The 20,389-nt window shown below is 42.0% G+C and overlaps 1 protein-coding gene across 1 annotated transcript in view; it reads left to right on the top strand.

Annotated features, from left to right (window-relative positions):
- Window positions 1-653: 653 nt before the first annotated feature.
- The window catches only part of LOC133555444 (gastrula zinc finger protein XlCGF8.2DB-like), a 20,557-nt gene continuing 821 nt past the window's right edge, over window positions 654-20,389 (top strand). The window contains exons 1-2 of the mRNA XM_061904960.1: window positions 654-960; window positions 18,982-20,389. The exon at window positions 18,982-20,389 is cut by the window's right edge and continues 821 nt beyond it. Of these exons, the coding sequence (XP_061760944.1) occupies window positions 888-960; window positions 18,982-20,033 (1,125 nt within the window). The 5' untranslated portion in view covers window positions 654-887 and the 3' untranslated portion in view covers window positions 20,034-20,389. The remainder of the gene's footprint in view (window positions 961-18,981) is intronic.

Raw genomic sequence — 20,389 nt, 5'->3', positions numbered from 1 at the left:
GGTGAACACGCCAGTGTCTCAGAGAGAAGCCGAGGAGCCAAGCTCACAGCTGCCTTTTTTGACAGCTACTGCAGGAGGACGCATAATCCACTGATGTCTCCGGTAAGATATATATATATCACAATTTTCCCATCCAAAAAAATGCTGGTTGACGTAGAGAAACATGTTCGCTTGACCGCTCTGTGTTAAAGCTTCACAACAAACAAACAAAACACCGGCTGTGTCTCGGTGCTAAAGGCAGCTGCAATACACCGCTTTCCTCCAACAGCATTATTATTTATAGTCTCCATTATTGAATGAACAAATTGCAAAAGATTCAGCAACACAGATGTCCAAATTACTGTGTAATTATGCGATGAAAAGAGATGACTTTTATCCGTAAGTGGTGCTGGGCTAGAATGTCCGCTCCAACCAATAACGTCACAAACACACGTCATCATTCCGCAACGTTTTCAACAAGAAACTCCGCAGGAAATTTAAAATTGCAATTTAGTAAACTAAAAAGGCCGTATATTAATATTTCATCATTGATGTATAATCTATCAGACTGCGTGGTCGGTAGTAGTGACTTTCAGTAGGCCTCTAAGACTATTTTGCTGGATATCCGCCATCTTGGTGCGGTCTGCCACCACCGTGTTTTACTTCCGGGAAGAAGTCACGTGACGGAAGACAAGCAACAGAGTGAACCCCTCTGGAGAAAGACAAGATGGCGGACTGAGCTGCTGTGACCTAAAAAACAAACTTGCGATATAACTACAAATACGGCAATTGGCACCTCTAAGGTTTGTTTTTTCTAAAGCCCGCGATACAGAAGTTGAGTTTGGAGCGATGGAGTTTTACCTGAAGTGAAGCTTGGAGACGCGGTGGACGACTACTGCTATGCTAAGATGGCGACGTCCGGTAAAAGAGAACATGAACGAGAATCGCCAACGGAGAAAAAGACGAAAAGTGCGGATGAAGGTGAGCGAGTTTGAGGCTTTTTCAAGCCCCGACACGAGCGTTGATGAGGAAATTAGCTGACTGTTGAACAATGTAAACAAAGATCTGCGCCATGGTTGTGTTCGGGAATGTTCCGATCTTCCCCTTTTGTACAGCGAAGGCCTCCCGAATGTATTTGGTTCTAATGACTTTTCTGAAGCAGGCGAGGAAACTCGCACTCGATCGCAGGTTCCTTTTTGTTGTCCTGCTTGTCGGGGTGTTGTCTGTCGAAACCTCAGGTTTCTGACACTCCCACGTCCACTCTCGCTTAGTCTCGTTGCTGGCACCTCCCCTGACCATCCATCCATCCATCCATCTTCTTCCACTTATCTGAGGTCGGGTCGCGGGGGCAGTAGCCAAAGTAGGGAAGCCCAGACTTTTTTCTCCCCAGCCCATACTTGCCAACCCTCCCGAGACTCCCAAATTTCAGTGCCCCTCCCGATAATCTCCCCTGGGTCAACCATTCTCCTGAATTTCCACCCAGACAACACTACTGGGGGCTTGCCTAAAAGGAACTGCCTTTAGCGTCCTCTCTCACCTAAAAAGGAGGCTACCGTATTTCCTTGCTAATTAATTTAAAACCTCTTCTCACTCCTGCGCCTATTCAAGGCATGCGGTTATAGTAAGCAAGCGCTAATAACTTTAAAGGGGAACATTATCACAATTTCAAAAGGGTTAAAAACAATATAAATCAGTTCCCAGTGGCTTGTTGTATTTTTTATTTTTTTTTTCAAAATTTTACTGGTCTTGAAATATCCCTAAATAAAGCTTCAAAGTGCCTTAAAAAAAAGTGCTTTAAAAGTGCTTTAAAGGGACGGCGTGGCGCAGTGGGAGAGTGGCCGTGCGCAACCCGAGGGTCACTGGTTCAAATCCCACCTAGAACCAACCTCGTCACGTCCGTTGTGTCCTGAGCAAGACACTTCACCCTTGCTCCTGATGGGTGCTGGTTGGCGCCTTGCATGGCAGCTCCCTCCATCAGTGTGTGAATGTGTGTGTGAATGGGTAAATGTGGAAGTAGTGTCAAAGCGCTTTGAGTACCTTGAAGGTAGAAAAGCGCTATACAAGTACAACCCATTTATCATTTATTTATCCTTATTTTTGGGTCCCTGCGAAGACACTGGCCATTTCCCTGTGACGTCACACAGTGCTGCCAATGTAAACAAACAATGGGAATACCACAGCAAGATATAGTGACATTAGCTCGGATTCAAACTCGGATTTCAGCGACTTAAGCGATTCAACAGATTACGCATGTATTGAAACAGATGGTTGGAGTATGAAAGTATTGAAGAAGAAACTGAAGCTATTGAGCGAATAGCTATTGACGCTATTCATAGCCATAGCATGGCTGAATAGCTGCGTTAGCATCGCCGGTAAAATGTGTGGACAAAACGATCAGGACTTTCGCATCTTTTGACACTGGAGCAACTTAAATCCGTCGATTGGTAAGTGTTTTTTTTTCGCATTAAATGTGGGTGGAAGGAAACGTAATATAGTTGCAAATGCATCTACAGGTTATCCATACATCTCTGTGCCATGTCTGCTTTAGCACCGCCGGTAAATAGCATGTTAGCATCGATTAGCATAGCATATTAGCATCGATTAGCTGGCAGTCAACATCAACAAAACTCACCTTAGTGATTTCGTTGACTATCGTTGCAAATGCATCTGCAGGTTATCCATACATCTCTGTGCCATGTCTGCCTTAGCATCGCCGGTCAAATGTGGAGACACTCTGGCACATTCAATGGGGGTCTGGTGGCAGACACTTTGGCATCTTCGGGCCAGTGGTGCAACTTGAATCCCTCCTTGTTAGTGTTGTTACACCCTCCGACAACACACCGACGAGGCATGATGTCTCCAAGGTTCCAAAAAATAGTCAAAAAAACGCAAAATAACAGAGCTGAGACCCGGTGTTTGTAATGTGTTGAAAATGAAAATGGTGGGTGTGTTACCTCGGCGACGTCACATTCTGACGTCATCGCTAAAAGACCGATAAACAGAAAGGCGTTTAATTCGCCAAAATTCACCCATTTAGAGTTCGGAAATCGGTTAAAAAAATAGATGGTCTTTTTTCTGCACCATCAAGGTATATATTGACGCTTACATAGGTCTGCTGATAATGTTCCCCTTTAATACCCTGACACACAACATCCGGATTCCCATCATGCATTGCTTCAAAACTACGGCAAGTAGTAATGTCCGAAAACATAACAGAGACAAAGAAGAAGAGACACGGCGACAATGAGGAAGAAGAAGAAATATGCTTGCAAGTTTCCAAAATGATTGGAAAAAATAATTTCAGTTCATCCAGGACAGCTTGAAGGGGAAGGGGTATGCTGCCTGCAAATTTTGTAGATCAGACTTTTTCCCCCCTGCCCCCCCATCTCCCGAGTTCGGAGGTCTCAAGGTTGGCAAGTATGCCCCAGCCACTTCGTCCAGCTTCTCCCGGGGGATCCCGAGGCGTTCCCAGGCCAGCCGGGAGACATAGTCTTCCCAACGTGTCCTGGGTCTTCCCCGTGGCCTCCTACCGGTTGGACGTGCCCTAAACACCTCCCTAGGGAGCTGTTTGGGATGCATCCTGACCAAAAGCCCGAACCACCTCATCAGGCTCCTTTCTTATATCTATATATTTATAATCAGTTCATGAATGAGTATATCCGTTCGACCACCGTGTTCAATGGAGAAGTCTGATTTACAAAATTTCCAGGCAGCATACCCCTTCCCCTTCGAGCTGTCCTGGATGAACTAAAATTTTTTTTCCGAATCATTTTGGAACTTTCAAGTGTATTTCTTCGTTCTTCTGCTTTCGTCTCTGTTATGTTTTTGGACATTACTACTTGCCGTAGTTTTGAAGCAATGCGCGATGAGAATCCGGATGTTGTGTGTCAGTGTGTTAACGTGCTGGCTGGAATAAACACACGCTGAGAAATAGCTCCGTGCCTGCCTGCTTTATGGGTTATAGATAAACTTATGGATAACGGAGACATATATAATATATAAATGTCCAACTTGCGAAAACACCGAAATTGTGTGGGGGTTGAATAATTTTGATCAAAACTGTAGAAAATGACTTGATCGTAATATTCGAGTATACGTTCTCACGCAGTTGCTTTTAGCTGCGGGCATTAAAGTGGAACATTATCACAATTTCAAAAGGGTTAAAAACAATAAAAATCAGTTCCCAGTGGCTTGTTGTATTTTTTGAAGTTTTTTTCAAAATTTTACCGGTCTCGGAATATCCCTAAATAAAACTTTAAAGTGCCTTATTTTCGCTCTCTGCGAAGACACTGGCCATTTCCCTGTGACGTCACACAGTGCTGCCAATGTAAACAAACAATGGGAATACCACAGCAAGATATAGTGACATTAGCTCGGATTCAAACTCGGATTTCAGCGACTTAAGCGATTTAACAGATTACGCATGTATTGAAACAGATGGTTGGAGTATGAAAATATTGAAAAAGAAACTGAAGCTATTGAGCTATTGACGCTATTTATAGCCATAGCATGGCCGAAATAGCTGTGTTAGCATCGCCGGTAAAATGTGCGGACCAAACGATCAGGACTTTTGCATCTTTTGACACGGGAGCAACTTAAATCCGTCGATTGGTAAGTGTTTTTTTTCGCATTAAATGTGGGTGGAAGGAAACGTAATATAGTTGCAAATGGATCTGCAGGTTATCCATACATCTCTGTGCCATGTCTGCTTTAGCACCGCCGGTAAATAGCATGTTAGCATCGATTAGCGTAGCATGTTAGCATCGATTAGCTGGCAGTCAACATCAACAAAACTCACCTTTGTGATTTTGTTGACTATCGCTGCAAATGCATCTGCAGGTTATCCATACATCTCTGTGCCATGTCTGCCTTAGCATCGCCGGTAAAATGTGGAGTCACTTTGGTACATTCAATGGGGGTCTGGCGGAAGACACTTTGGCATCTTCGGGCCAGTGGTGCAACTTGAATCCCTCCCTGTTAGTGTTTTTACACCCTCTGACAACACACCGACGAGGCATAATGGCTCCAAGGTTCCAAAAAATAGTCAAAAAAACGGAAAATAACAGAGCTGAGACCCGGTGTTTGTAATGTGTTGAAAATGAAAATGGCGGGTGTGTTACCTCGGCGACGTCACATTCTGACGTCATCGCCTCCAGCGCGATAAACAGAAAGGCGTTTTTAATTCGCCAAAATTCACCCATTTAGAGTTCGGAAATCGGTTAAAAAAATAGATGGTCTTTTTTCTGCACCATCAAGGTATATATTGACGCTTACATAGGTCTGCTGATAATGTTCCCCTTTAAACTTCAGGCTTTTCTTACTCTTTCCTGTCTTTCCTTCTCACAGAAAAGCAGGCGCACATTCTTACAGACGTCACATACTGTCACCTCATACGTCACATACGTATACGCCCTCGCAGAGCAGAGAGGTAGCAGACTGGGCTACGTTAGCTGCTAACTTAGCCGTACGAGAGAAAGAAGGTGCGGATCTGGTAACAAATGGAGGAAGACTCAATTCCCAATAAAAACAGCAGGGTTTCCATCGTCTGGCGGTGGTTCGGCTTCAAGTGGGAATATGTCGAACAGACAACCGTAATTTGTCAAGTGTGGGGCAAAAGCGTCGCTATAAAAAGAAGCATTACTGCTAATATGTAGCATCATTTGAAGAGTCACTCGCTAGAGAATGAATAGAATTTCATAACATAGTGAAGGACGAATACTATTTGATTTCCTATTATGCAGCTCATTTTTATTTGACACTTATAGGGGAACATTATCACCAGATCTATGTAAGCGTCAATATATACCTTGATGTTGCAGAAAAAAGACCATATATTTTTTTAATCGATTTCCGAACTCTAAATGGGTGAATTTTGGCAAATTAAACGCCTTTCTATTATTTGCTCTCGGAGCGATGACGTCACGTTGTGACATCACCTAGGTAGTCAACCGCCATTTTCTCAAACACATTATAAACATCGAGTCATATCACCTCTGTTATAACGTTTTTTCGACTGTTTTCTGTACCTTGGAGACATCATGCCTCGTCGGTGTGTTGTCGGAGGGTGTAACAACACTAACAGGGAGGGATTCAAGTTGATTTACGTAGAATGTCCATCGATTAGCACGGAATGCTAATCAGCATAATCGATGCTGACATGCTATTTAAGCTAGCTGTATGTACATTTGTAGCTATTCTCTCCACCCACATTTAATGCCAAACAAACACTTACCAATCGGCGGATTTAAGTTGCTCCATTGTCCCAAGATGCGAAAGTCCCGATCGTTTGGTCTGCACATTTTACCGGCGATGCTAAGGCAGACAGGTTTCACGGTGGCAGAGGGGTTAGTGCGTCTGCCTCACAATACGAAGCTCCTGCAGTTCTGGGTTCAAATCCAGGCTCGGGATCTTTCTGTGTGGAGTTTGCATGTTCTCCCCGTGAATGCGTGGGTTCCCTCCGGGTACTCCGGCTTCCTCCCACTTCCAAAGACATGCACCTGGGGATAGGTGGATTGGCAACACTAAAATTGGCCCTAGTGTTTGAATGTGAGTGTGAATGTTGTCTGTCTATCTGTGTTGGCCCTGCGATGAGGTGGCGACTTGTCCAGGGTGTACCCCGCCTTCCGCCCGATTGTAGCTGAGATAGGCGCCAGCGCCCCCCGCGACCCCAAAAGGGAATAAGCGGTAGGAAATGGATGGATGGATGGGCTAAGGCAGACATGGCACAGAGATGTATGGATAACCTGCAGATGCATTTCCAACGATGAAGTCAACGAAATCACTAAGGTGAGTTTTGTTGATGTTATTGACTTATGTGCTAATCAGACATATTTGGTCGCGGCATAACTGCCAGCTAATCATTGCTAACATGCTATTTTGCTAGCTGTATGTACATTTGTAGCTATATTTGCACCCAGCATTTCCCTCCACCCACATTTAGTGCCAAACAAACACTTATCAATCGGCGGATTTAAGTTGCTCCAGTGTCACAAGATGCGAAAGTCCCGATCGTTTAGTCTGCACATTTTACCGGAAATGCTAAGGCAGACATGGCAAAGAGATATATGGATAACCTGCAGATGCATTTCCAACGATAAAGTCAACGAAATCACAAAGGTGAGTTTTGTTGATGTTATTGACTTATGTGCTAATCAGACATAGTTGGTCGCGGCATGACTGCCAGCTAATCAATGCTAACATGCTATTTTGCTAGCTGTATGTATATTTGTAGCTATATTTGCACCCAGCATTTCCCTCCCCCCACATTTAGTGCCAAACAAACACTTACCAATCCACGGATTTAAGTTTTTCCAGTGTCACAAGATGCGAAAGTCCCGATCGTTTGGTCCGCACATTTTACCGGCGATGCTAAGGCAGACATGGCTGAATAGCATCAATAGTTATTAGCTCAATAGCTTAAGTTTCTTCTTCAATTTCGTTTTCGCTATCTGCCTCCATACTCCAACCATCCGTTTCAATACATGCGTAATCTGTTGAATCGCTTGAATTGCTGGAATCCGAGTCTGAATCCGAGCTAATGTCGCTATATCTTGCTGTGCTATCCGCCTGTATAGCATGTATATCACAGGAAAATGGACGGCGGCTTCACAGAAAGCGAAAATCAGGCACTTTAAAGCCTTTTTTCGGGATATTCCACAATGGGTAAAATTTTGAAAAAAGCTTCGAAAAATAAAATAAGCCACTGGGAACTGATTTTTTAAATTGGTTTTAACCCTTCTGAAATTGCGATAATATTCCCCTTTAAAATGTCTCTGACAATCTTGCAATTCATGTTTTGGAAATGACTTGAATGTTTGTGCCATTGCTTAATAACTTTAATAAATACACTTTTGGTTAATTGACTTAGTTGTGATTTCCCTCTCTGCATGATAGTTTAAAAGTAGCATATATGAATGCAGAATGAAGAAGAATGTTTTAATCATCATACTGCTGTGATTATATGCATCAGGTGTTCATTCAAGGCCAAGGCAAAATATCGTAGTATATATTAGGGATGCACCGATTAATCGGTAACCGAATATATTCGGCCGAATATGGCAAAAAAAGCCACATTCGGCTTTCGGTGGAATGAGTTAAAAACAAGGCCGAATAGTGGCGTGTGACGCAATTTTTTGACGCGGTGACGCGGTGACGTTGGGATATGTTGTGTACCTGTATAAGTGTATGAGGTTACAAGCACACACTTATTGAGATTTAGTGGGGCCTCTGTTTACATTATTAGCCTGTTGTGTAGGCTACCTGTATAAGTGTATGAGGTTACAAGCACACACTTAATTGAGATTTACTTGAGCCTTCTGTTTACATTATTAACATATCTACTGTGGCTAAGCAGACTTTTGCCAAAAGGACAATAATTCATTTGTTGTGGGTTTATCCACTTTAATGCACTTTATTTTTTTTTTTGGAATGCATGTTTTGTTTGAAGGCCTAATATAAATGAAAAACTTTGTGCTTTTTTTGAAAAGCAAAGGCTACTGGAATATAAAAAAAATGTCAATATTCAATAAAAAAAATTACTTTATTCGAAAAACATGTCTAAATATTTATTCTAGGCTATTTATGCAATATTAAAAAAATTGTGAAAAACTGCATTCATTATTCGGTATTCGGTATTCGGCCTTCGGCCAAGCGTTTAAATTTTATTCGGCTTAGACTTCGGCCACAAATTTTCATTTCGGTGCATCCCTAGTATATATCGTATATCGCGATATGACCTAAAAATATTGCGATATTGAAAAAAGGCAATATCGCCCAGCCCTAACCTGATGTGGGATCTGAACCGAGGATGTCGTTGTGGCTTGTGCAGCCCTTTGAGACACTTGTGATTTAGGGCTATATAAAGAAACATTGATTGATTGATAGATTGTGTTATCAGACACAACATTCTTCTGACCTGGATGAGATCAAAGATGTAGGAGACAGTTTGGCCTCCCTAGGCAGCTCTAAATATGTGTAAGGACACACGTTATTGTGGGTTTCTTGGACGTTGTCTTCTTGACTAAAGGAAGAATGTAACGAGCGAGAGAGAATTCTTCTGCCATTTTCAAGTCCCTCTGTCTAAGTCTTCCCCGTCGTCATGTGACATGAGTGCTTGTCTGTTAGGGTTTTGCTTACCCGCCTTATCTTGCCTCTGATTGGCCAGTCCGAAATGTTACGCCCTAACCATAGCCAATAGTGACTCATCATACAGTTGATCAGTAAGCTCCAGAATAGGGCAGCACGGCTGCTTTCTGGTTTGTTCACTAAGAACTAATGTTAACCAAATGCATGCTTCTTTTTCCTGGCTAACACTGGACTCTCACACTATTATGTTAGATCCACTATGGACTGGACTCTCACACTATTATGTTAGATCAACTATGGACTGGACTCTCACACTATTATGTTAGATCAACTATGGACTGGACTCTCACACTATTATGTTAGATCAACTATGGACTGGACTCTCACACTATTATGTTAGATCCACTATGGACTGGACTCTCACTATTATGTTAGATCCACTACGGACTGGACTCTCACACTATTATGTTAGATCCACTATGGACTGGACTCTCACTATTATGTTAGATCCACTACGGACTGGACTCTCACACTATTATGTTAGATCCACTATGGACTGGACTCTCACACTATTGTGTTAGATCCACTATGGACTGGACTCTCACACTATTATGTTAGATCCACTATGGACTGGACTCTCACACTATTATGTTAGATCAACTATGGACTGGACTCTCACACTATTATGTTAGATCCACTATGGACTGGACTCTCACACTATTATGTTAGATCCACTATGGACTGGACTCTCACTATTATGTTAGATCCACTACGGACTGGACTCTCACACTATTATGTTAGATCCACTATGGACTGGACTCTCACACTATTGTGTTAGATCCACTATGGACTGGACTCTCACACTATTATGTTAGATCCACTATGGACTGGACTCTCACTATTATGTTAGATCCACTATGGACTGGACTCTCACACTATTGTGTTAGATCCACTATGGACTGGACTCTCACACTATTATGTTAGATCAACTATGGACTGGACTCTCACACTATTATGTTAGATCCACTATGGACTGGACTCTCACACTATTATGTTAGATCCACTATGGACTGGACTCTCACACTATTATGTTAGATCCACTATGGACTGGACTCTCACACTATTATGTTAGATCCACTATGGACTGGACTCTCACACTATTATGTTAGATCCACTATGGACTGGACTCTCACACTATTATGTTACATCCACTATAGACTGGACTCTCACACTATTATGTTAGATCCACTATGGACTGGACTCTCACACTATTATGTTAGATCCACTATGGACTGGACTTTCACACTATTATGTTAGATCCACTATGGACTGGACTTTCACACTATTATGTTAGATCCACTATGGACTGGACTCTCACACTATTATGTTAGATCCACTATGGACTGGACTCTCAATATTATGTTACATCCACTATGGACTGGACTCTCACGCTATTATGTTAGATCCACTATGGACTGGACTCTCACTATTATGTTAGATCCACTACGGACTGGACTCTCACACTATTATGTTAGATCCACTATGGACTGGACTCTCACACTATTATGTTACATCCACTATGGACTGGACTCTCACACTATTATGTTAGATCCACTATGGACTGGACTCTCACACTATTATGTTAGATCCACTATGGACTGGACTCTCACACTATTATGTTAGATCCACTATGGACTGGACTCTCACACTATCATGTTACATCCACTATGAACTGGACTCTCACACTATCATGTTAGATCCACTATGGACTGGACTCTCACACTATTATGTTACATCCACTATAGACTGGACTCTCACACTATTATGTTAGATCCACTATGGACTGGACTCTCACACTATTATGTTACATCCACTATGGACTGGACTCTCACTATTATGTTACATCCACTATGGACTGGACTCTCACTATTATGTTAGATCCACCATGGACTGGACTCTCACACTATTATGTTAGATCCACTATGGACTGGACTCTCACACTATTATGTTAGATCCACTATAGACTGGACTCTCACTATTATGTTAGATCCACTATGGACTGGACTCTCACACTATTATGTGACATCCACTATGGACTGGACTTTCACACTATTATGTTAGATCCACTATGGACTGGACTCTCACTATTATGTTAGATCCACTATGGACTGGACTCTCACACTATTATGTTACATCCACTATGGACTGGACTCTCACGCTATTATGTTAGATCCACTATGGACTGGACTCTCACTATTATGTTAGATCCACTACGGACTGGACTCTCACACTATTATGTTAGATCCACTATGGACTGGACTCTCACACTATTGTGTTAGATCCACTATGGACTGGACTCTCACACTATTATGTTACATCCACTATGGACTGGACTCTCACACTATTATGTTATATCCACTATGGACTGGACTCTCACTATTATGTTAGATCCACTATGGACTGGACTCTCACACTATTATGTTAGATCCACTATGGACTGGACTCTCACACTATTATGTTAGATCCACTATGGACTGGACTCTCACACTATTATGTTACATCCACTATGGACTGGACTCTCACACTATTATGTTAGATCCACTATGGACTGGACTATCACTATTATGTTACATCCACTATGGACTGGACTCTCACTATTATGTTAGATCCACTATGGACTGGACTCTCACACTATTATGTTAGATCCACTATGGACTGGACTCTCACACTATTATGTTAAATCCCCTATGGACTGGACTCTCACTAGATCCACCATGGACCAGGTTGTCAGCTAATACTCCAATATTGTTCACATCAGTAGCCAGTAGTAAAACTCCTGCTTTTCTCATGGCCCAAATAGTTTACAGTTGCACTATGCATAATCCTAGTACCAGGGCGTCTAGTGAGGGTTATTTTGTACTCCCTCGTCCGAGGAAGAATGAGTTGCTGAAATCTTTTATATATAGATCTGTATCGCTCTGGAATAACCTGCATCAAATTCTCACCAGCATTGAAAATAAACAGGTTTTTAAAAGGAAACAAATGTCATGTCCTGGTGATCATGTTTAGTTTGGCTGTGTTCTGTTTGGTTTTTAGATTTTGTCTGTTCCTGTTTTTTCACTCTCTGCTTTGTTTCCATGACAACCCATTAGTTTTCACCTGCCCTCATGTCACGCACCTGATTCATTTGGACTCATGCACCTGTTGTCAATCACCACATCACTATTCAAGCCTGCAGTTGCCAGGCAGTCAGCCTGGCGACATCACCCTTTTTATTCATGCTGATGATTCATGCTGCTCTTTTTCTTGCTCTTTTCTCGTTCCAAGTAAGTTTTCTTTATTCATGCCATAGTTTGCAAGTTTGGTTTTATGTCCGTATTTCTGCCTTTGTGCGAGTTTTTGTTTCTACCCTTTGTTTTTGCAGTACTTTTGAGTGTTACAATTAAAAGATGTAATTACCTTCACGCCTATGTCCAATCCAGTCGCTTCGCACCTCGGGAAATCCGCACCATAGTCCTAGTCTTGACAACTCATTTTTAATCGGAGTCTGTAAATGAGTTATTTTGCTTTGGTTTTGTATTGATTAGTTATATTTATATGTTAGTTAATATTCTGAGACCATAAATTGTTTGCTTTTTGATGATTTTTATTTGTTTCCTTATTGTGTAGTTAGAATTATATGCTTTTACTTGTAATTGTATTGAGTTTGTGGACTCCAGGAAGACTAGTGGGTTGTTATGGCAACAATTTAATGGGGATCCTTAATAATCCATCCATCCATTTACTACCGCTTATTCCCTTCTGGGGTCGCAGGGGGCGCTGGCGCCTATCTCAGCTACAATCGGGCAGAAGGCGATGTACACCCTGGACAAGTCGCCACCTCATCGCAGATCCTTAAAGGGGAACATTATCACAATTTCAAAAGGGTTAAAAACAATAAAAATCAGTTCCCAGTGGCTCGTTGTATTTTTTGAAGTTTTTTTCTCAATTTTACCGGTCTCAAAATATCCCTAAATAAAGCTTTAAAGTGGCTCTCTGCGAAGACACTGGCCATTTCCCTGTGACGTCACACAGTGCTGCCAATGTAAACAAACATGAAAAGCTACCTAGTCAACAGACAGCAATGTGTCATGTTCAATGGAACCCTTTCAAATATTAAATCATTATATTGTGGTATTCCACAGGGAAGTTGCCTGGGACCTTTATTATACTCAATATTTGTAAATGATATGTCATGTATTTTAAAGAATAGTTGCCGTGCAATTTACGCAGATGACACAACAATATATGCACATGCAGATAATTGCACCCACCTGAGCACTCTACTACAAGATGAGGTCATGCGGATTTCAAAATGGGTTACAGAAAATAAGATGAAACTTAATATTTCCAAAACAAAATGTCTTGTTATTTGCTCGAAACATGCTCATAGAAAGGAACGCATATTAAATGTTTCTCTGAACGGAGTTCATGTTGAAGAAGTTAAAGAGGCCAGGTTGCTGGGAGTTACAATAGATGAAAGACTATCTTGGGCCACTCACATTAAAAACATAGCAACAAAAATGAGCAGAAGCATTTCAATCATAAGAAGAAGTGCCTATTTTTTAACTAACACATCTATGAAGCAAGTTATACAATCCCTTGTATTGTCACATATGGACTACTGCCCAGCAATCTGCTCTAATGCATCTAAACAAGATCTAAATAAAATCCATCTTACCCAAAACAGAGCTGCCAGACTAGCTCTCCATTGCTCATTTAGGACTGGCATTGAGATCATCCATCCATCCATTTTCTGCCGCTTATTCCCGTTCGGGGTCACGGGGGGCGCTGGCGCCTATCTCAGCTACAATCGGGCGGAAGGCGGGGTACACCCTGGACAAGTCGCCACCTCATCGCAGGGCCAACACAGATAGACAGACAACATTCACACTCACATTCACACATTTAGTGTTGCCAATCAACCTATCCCCAGGTGCATGTCTTTGGAAGTGGGAGGAAGCCGGAGTACCCGGAGGGAACCCACGCAGTCACGGGGAGAACATGCAAACTCCACACAGAAAGATCCCGAGCCTGGATTTGAACCCAGGACTGCAGGACCTTCGTATTGTGAGGCAGACGCACTAACCCCTCTACCACCGTGAAGCCCGCATTGAGCTCATGCATCATGAATTGTCATGGATGAAAGTTGATGAAAGACTGGCTTGTAGTTTGTTTCTATTTTTAAAAAAACATCTATACATACCATAAACCCTCATATCTGTATTCTCAGCTCTTGCTTGCCAGTGACAGTCACAACTACGGTACCAGGCTAGCCCAAAGAGGTGCTCTCACCAGTCTTAAACCCAAAAGTGATGTTTTGAAAAAGACTGTAATGTATCGGCCAATCACTTACTGGAACAGACTTCCACAATATCTCCTATCAATCACCAGCATAGTGGGCTTTAAGAATAAACTAAAAGGAGAAGTATTGCGTAAAGAGATTATTTTAGATTGTACCTAATGTCATGACTGTTTTTATTGACTATTGAGTATTTTATTGATTATGGGATATGCAGCAGAAAATGGATGGATGATACTTTTTCGTCACTTATTGTTTGTCTTTGGTACACGAATGTGTATATTTTAGGCCATTGGTTCTTTGTTTTATTTTTGCAAAAATGTATACGGTATATCTATTTTTATATTGCTATTTTTATCTTTGGTATGAAAATTATTATGTAACAACATGTATTAGTATTTTTTGGTTCTTTGTTGTTGCTATTTTTGTATTATGACAATTTATTATTGGATCATGTTGTACTGCATTTTAATCGTTTGTTCTGTGGTTGTGTGATGTTTTTTGCCTGGACCCCAGGAAGAATAGTCTACACTGCGGTGTAGACTAATGGGGATCCTTAATAAACTAAACTAAACTAAACAATGGGAATACCACAGCAAGATATAGTGACATTAGCTCGGATTCAAACTCGGATTTCAGTGACTTAACAGATTACGCATGTATTGAAACAGATGGTTGGAGTATGAAAGTATTGAAGAAGAAACTGAAGCTATTGAGCGAATAGCTATTGACACTATTCATAGCCATAGCATGGCCGAATAGCTGCGTTAGCATCGCCGGTAAAATGTGCGGACCAAACGATCAGGACTTTCGCATCTTTTGACACTGGAGCAACTTAAATCCTGCGATTGGTAAGTATTTGTTTCGCATTAAATGTGGGTGGAAGGAAACGTAATATAGTTGCAAATGCATCTACAGGTTATCCATACACCTCTGTTCCATGTCTGCTTTAGCACCGCCGGTAAATAGCATGTTAGCATCGATTAGCATAGCATGTTAGCATTGATTAGCTGGCAGTCACACCGCAACCAAATATGTCTGATTAGCACATAAGTCAACAACATCAACAAAACTCACCTTTGTGATTTAGTTGACTTTATCGTTGCAAATGCATCTGCAGGTTATCCATACATCTCTGTGCCATGTCTGTCTTAGCATCGCCGGTAAAATGTGGAGACACTCTGGCACATTCAATGGGGGTCTGGCGGCAGACACTTTGGCATCTTCGGGCCAGTGGTGCAACTTGAATCCCTCCCTGTTAGTGTTGTTACACCCTCCGACAACACACCCACCAGGCATGATGTCTCCAAGGTTCCAAAAAATAGTCAAAAAAACGGAAAATAACAGAGCTGAGACCCGGTGTTTGTAATGTGTTGAAAATGAAAATGGTGGGTGTGTTACCTCGGCGACGTCACATTCTGACGTCATCGCCTCCAGCGCGATTAACAGAAAGGCGTTTAATTCGCCAAAATTCACCCATTTAGAGTTTGGAAATCGGTTAAAAAAATAGATGGTCTTTTTTCTGCACCATCAAGGTATATATTGACGCTTACATAGGTCTGGTGATAATGTTCCCCTTTAATAATCTAAATCAAAAATCACACAAACTACAACCAACCATCATGGATTTTTTCCGTATGCATGGATGTTGTCATTCATCCCATCCATCCATCCATCTTCAACCGCTTATCCGGAATCGGGTCGTGGGGACAACAGCTCCAGCAGAGACCCCTAGACTTCCCTCTCCAGAGCAACATTAGCAACTTGAAGCGTTCCCAGGCCAGAGAGGAGATGGAATCCCCCCCATCTGGTCCTTGGCCTGCCGCGGGGTCTCCTCTCAGTGGGACTTGCAACGAGGACCTCCCCAGGGAGACGCTCGTGAGATGTCTGAACCACCTAAGCTGGCTCCTTTCCAAGCGAAGAAGGAGCGGCTCTACCCCGAGTCTCTCTCGGGTGACTGAACTTCTGACCCTATCTCTAAAGGAGATGCCAGCCACGCTTCTGAGGAAACTCATTTCGGTCGCTTGTATCCGCGATCTTATTCTTTCGGTCATGACTCATACTTCATGACCATAGGTCAGAGTAGGAATCAATCAATGTTTACTTATAAAGCCCTAAATCACTAGTGTCTCAAAGAGCTGCACAAACCACTACGACAGGGGTAGGGAACCTATGGCTCTAGAGCCAGATGTGGCTCTTTTGATGACTGCATCTGGCTCTTGGATAAATCTTAGCTGACATTGCTTAACGCGATAATTATGAATAATTCCGCTGGAATTCACAGTGCTAAAAATAACGTTCAAAACATAAAACATTCTCATGCATTTAAATGCATCCATCCGTTTTTCTACTGCACCTGTTCAAGATGTCGCATTAATGGTAAGAAGTATTTTATGTCACGATGGCGGGGGTCGCAGCTTGCTGCATGGTCGTTCTCCCAGGAAGGCAGACGGACTACTCGGGACATGGCATTTAGGTAAAAACATGACTTAATTTAAACTAAAAAAAGATACAAACAAAAATCGCTCACAGCGGAGGCACAACTTGGGCTAAGGAAGAAAGTTAACGCATAAACAGACTATGAACATAAATCAAACAAAACTTACTTGGCATGAAGCATGAAACTATGGCAAGGCATGAAGCAAGTCAGCACAGAGCAAGAAAAGATCACAGGGCGACTGACTGGCAAAGACAAGCTTAAATACTGCCTCTGATTAGTGCTCGGAAGCAGGTGAGCGGGCATTTTGTCCACCAGAGACAGGTGGACGAAATGAGTAATCAAGGAAACCAGACAAGGGAGTGGGAAAAAACAGGAACTTAAAGAGTCCAAAGGACAAACAGCACATGGGCAAACAAAAATATGATCAACAGACATGACATTTGATTTATTATTGGTTAGCTTCAGAATAACAATGTTATTAAAAAGAATAAGAGACTTTTTATACTCTAAAAATGTTGGTCTTACTTAAAAATGCACGCATTTAGTTGTATTCAGTGTTAAAAAATATGATATGGCTCTCACGGAAATACATTTTGAAATATTTGTGTAACTCCCTCCACATAGCACAGACACAATGGCTTTCTTTGACTGATTTATTGAAGGCTTCCTTTCCCTTCAATTCACCATGAAAACTGTTGATAAAATAAAGCACGTTACAAACGTAAAAATAACATGCACCTCATGTGGCTCAAACATTTTACCGAAGTAAAATACAAACAGTAATGACAAATACCTCGTTGGCCTGCATGCTTCTTTTAGGAGGAAATTGTGATCTTCTGGCTCTTGTAGCCCAAACGCTGAAAGTCCTTTTGACACTTTTTAGTCCTTGTAACCATCAGTCGCTCTCTTTCTTCCTTCTCATTGCATCAAACAGATGTTCCTCATACCCGGAAGTAGCTTCCTTATATCCCTTCACAGACCAATCGAGACACTTCAAAAACCACGGATGCCCACAAACCCAACAAAAAGGCATGAAATGACATTTTTAACCATAGTAACTTAAATAAAGCCTTCTTATGAACTTTTATACATTTTGATTTAAATTCCCTATTATGAACTTAATTTATTCTGTTTTTAGAGAAATAAAACAAATTATAATAATTACTAGTAGCAACAGTTACAATTTGGCTTTCATGGCTCTCTCAGCCAAAACGGTTCCCGACCCCTGGACTACGACATCCTCGGTAGGCCCACATAAGGGCAAGGAAAACTCACACCCAGTGGGACGTCGGTGACAATGATGACTATGAGAACCTTGGAGAGGACGAAAGCAATGGATGTCGAGCGGGTCTAACATGATACTGTGAAAGTTCAATCCATAATGGATCCAACACAGCCGCGACAGTCCAGTCCAAAGCGGAGCCAGCAGGAAACCATCCCAAGCGGAGGCGGATCAGCAATGTAGACAGCTCGGTAGACCGAGAGCTTTGCCTTCTGGCTCAGCTCAGTCATTCATCCCAGTCATTGGATTTCCTCCATATTTTTGAGGCCTGGATTTGCAGTCCATTTTCTCTCTTTGTAGCTTTGATGTAAGCGACCTAGCTACATGGGTCTAAATGTAGCTAAATCGAAGGAAAAGCTACTTGTTAAAACACAAGCTAAGCTACTGGGAAAATGTAGTTTAGCTACGTAGCTTAGCTACATGTCGCTTGTTACTGCCCATCACTGCAACCTGATCAGCGTTCTTATGTCGAGTGGGCAGCCTAGGACGGAGTCAGCTCTCTTAATCCAATTATTTAATCTGTTCCTGTCTCTGACTGGGGTGCACCCACCCTAGCAAACTACGGCATTGAACATAGAAGACGCCACAACAGTGTCTGAAAGGTTCCGTAAAAGTATTGCGATTCAATGCCTTATCCATCCTTACATTGCTCGTTTGTAGTAAGTTTTCTACTTCTTGTCATTCTGGTTTCACTTTCCCCAGTCGAAGCAAAATCATGTTGTAAGAATCGATCCATCATTCTGGTGGAGCAGTAACTGAATGGACATGAAACACTACTCATACTTACAGAACATGGTAAACATCTCATGAATCGTGTCTAAGTTAAAGTGTGTTTGTGTTTTTTGTGTCCTGCAGACATTCAGCAGCTGATTTGTCATCGAGAAGAACTTGCTCATCAGCCGCTTGCGGGGATTTCCACTTTGAAGCAGGCGACTCCACAGCCACCCTACATTAAAAAGGAAGAGGAGGAACTCTGGATCGCTCAGGAGCGAGAGTGTCTTCTAGGACCCCAGGAGGCTGATCTCACCGAGTTCCCACTGACCGTTGTCTCTGTGAAGACTGAAGAAGATGAAGAGAAACCACAAATAGACAACCTCTTAGCTCCACTATCAGATAGTGAGGTCGAAGACGAGGTTGAAATACCGTTGAGCAGCGAAACAGACTGCGAAGGTGATGTGAGGACTCGCACTGACAACAAACGCTCAGGCGGCTCTAAAAAGAACAGCGAGAAACAACATTTGAGCTGCTCAATTTGTGCAAAAATCTTTACTAGAAAGAGCAATTTGACGGAACACATGAGAATACATACAGGAGAAAAACCATTTAATTGCTCCGCTTGTGCTAAAAACTTTACCAAAAAGTGCTATTTGACTAAACATGTACAAATACACACTGGACAAAAACCGTTCCGTTGTTCAGTTTGTGGTAAAAGCTTTGGTCAAAAGAGCAATTTGACTGAACACATTAAAACACACACCGGGGAAAAACCCTACAGTTGCTCGGTTTGTGGTAAAACCTTTTCTCAAAGCACCCACCTGACTGAACACGTGAATAGACACACAGGACAAAAAAAATTTGATTGTCGGTTGTGTGGTAAAAGTTTTTTTTCCAAGCAAAGTTTGACCCAACACATGATGATACACACGGGACAAAAACCTTTTAGTTGTTCGGTTTGTGGTAAACGCTTTTCTCAAAAGTGCCACTTGACAGAACACATGAAAAGACACACCGGACAAACGAAATTTGATTGTACAGTTTGTGGTAAAACCTTGGTGTCCAGATTAGGTTTTATTCAGCACACAATGAAGCACACCGGAGAAAAACCATTTAGTTGTGCCGTTTGTGATCAAAGATTCCATCGTAATGCAGACGCACTGAAACACATAACAACACACACGGGAGAATAAACAATGTTGGCCATGTGTGGACACACCCAGCCAAACTCAGGGCCTCCTCAAAATAACTTCACTGCTTCTTTCACAAAATATTCGAGGTCTTCATACAAATTGGAATTATCTCGAGCATCATTTTACACCCTCGTGACCCCATGTCTTTTATGTTTCTGCGACTTTACTGAATTGTAAGCAATACATTGCTTGTAGTGCTTGGTTAGCCCTTCTTCAGACTACACGGACCTAACGGGGTCTAGTTGAGGAGGGACTGTAGTCTTCTTCAGTGATGCTTTCCTGGTCTCCAGAATGTCTGACTTTGAACACTAATCACATGGACGCATTTACCTTAAAGGGAACCGTCCAGGTTTGTT

The sequence above is a fragment of the Nerophis ophidion genome, linkage group LG01, assembly GCF_033978795.1.
Source record: "Nerophis ophidion isolate RoL-2023_Sa linkage group LG01, RoL_Noph_v1.0, whole genome shotgun sequence".
Lineage (NCBI taxonomy): Eukaryota > Metazoa > Chordata > Actinopteri > Syngnathiformes > Syngnathidae > Nerophis > Nerophis ophidion.
Note: the sequence above shows the minus strand (reverse complement) of the source record. Positions and strands in the feature narration are given on the sequence as shown.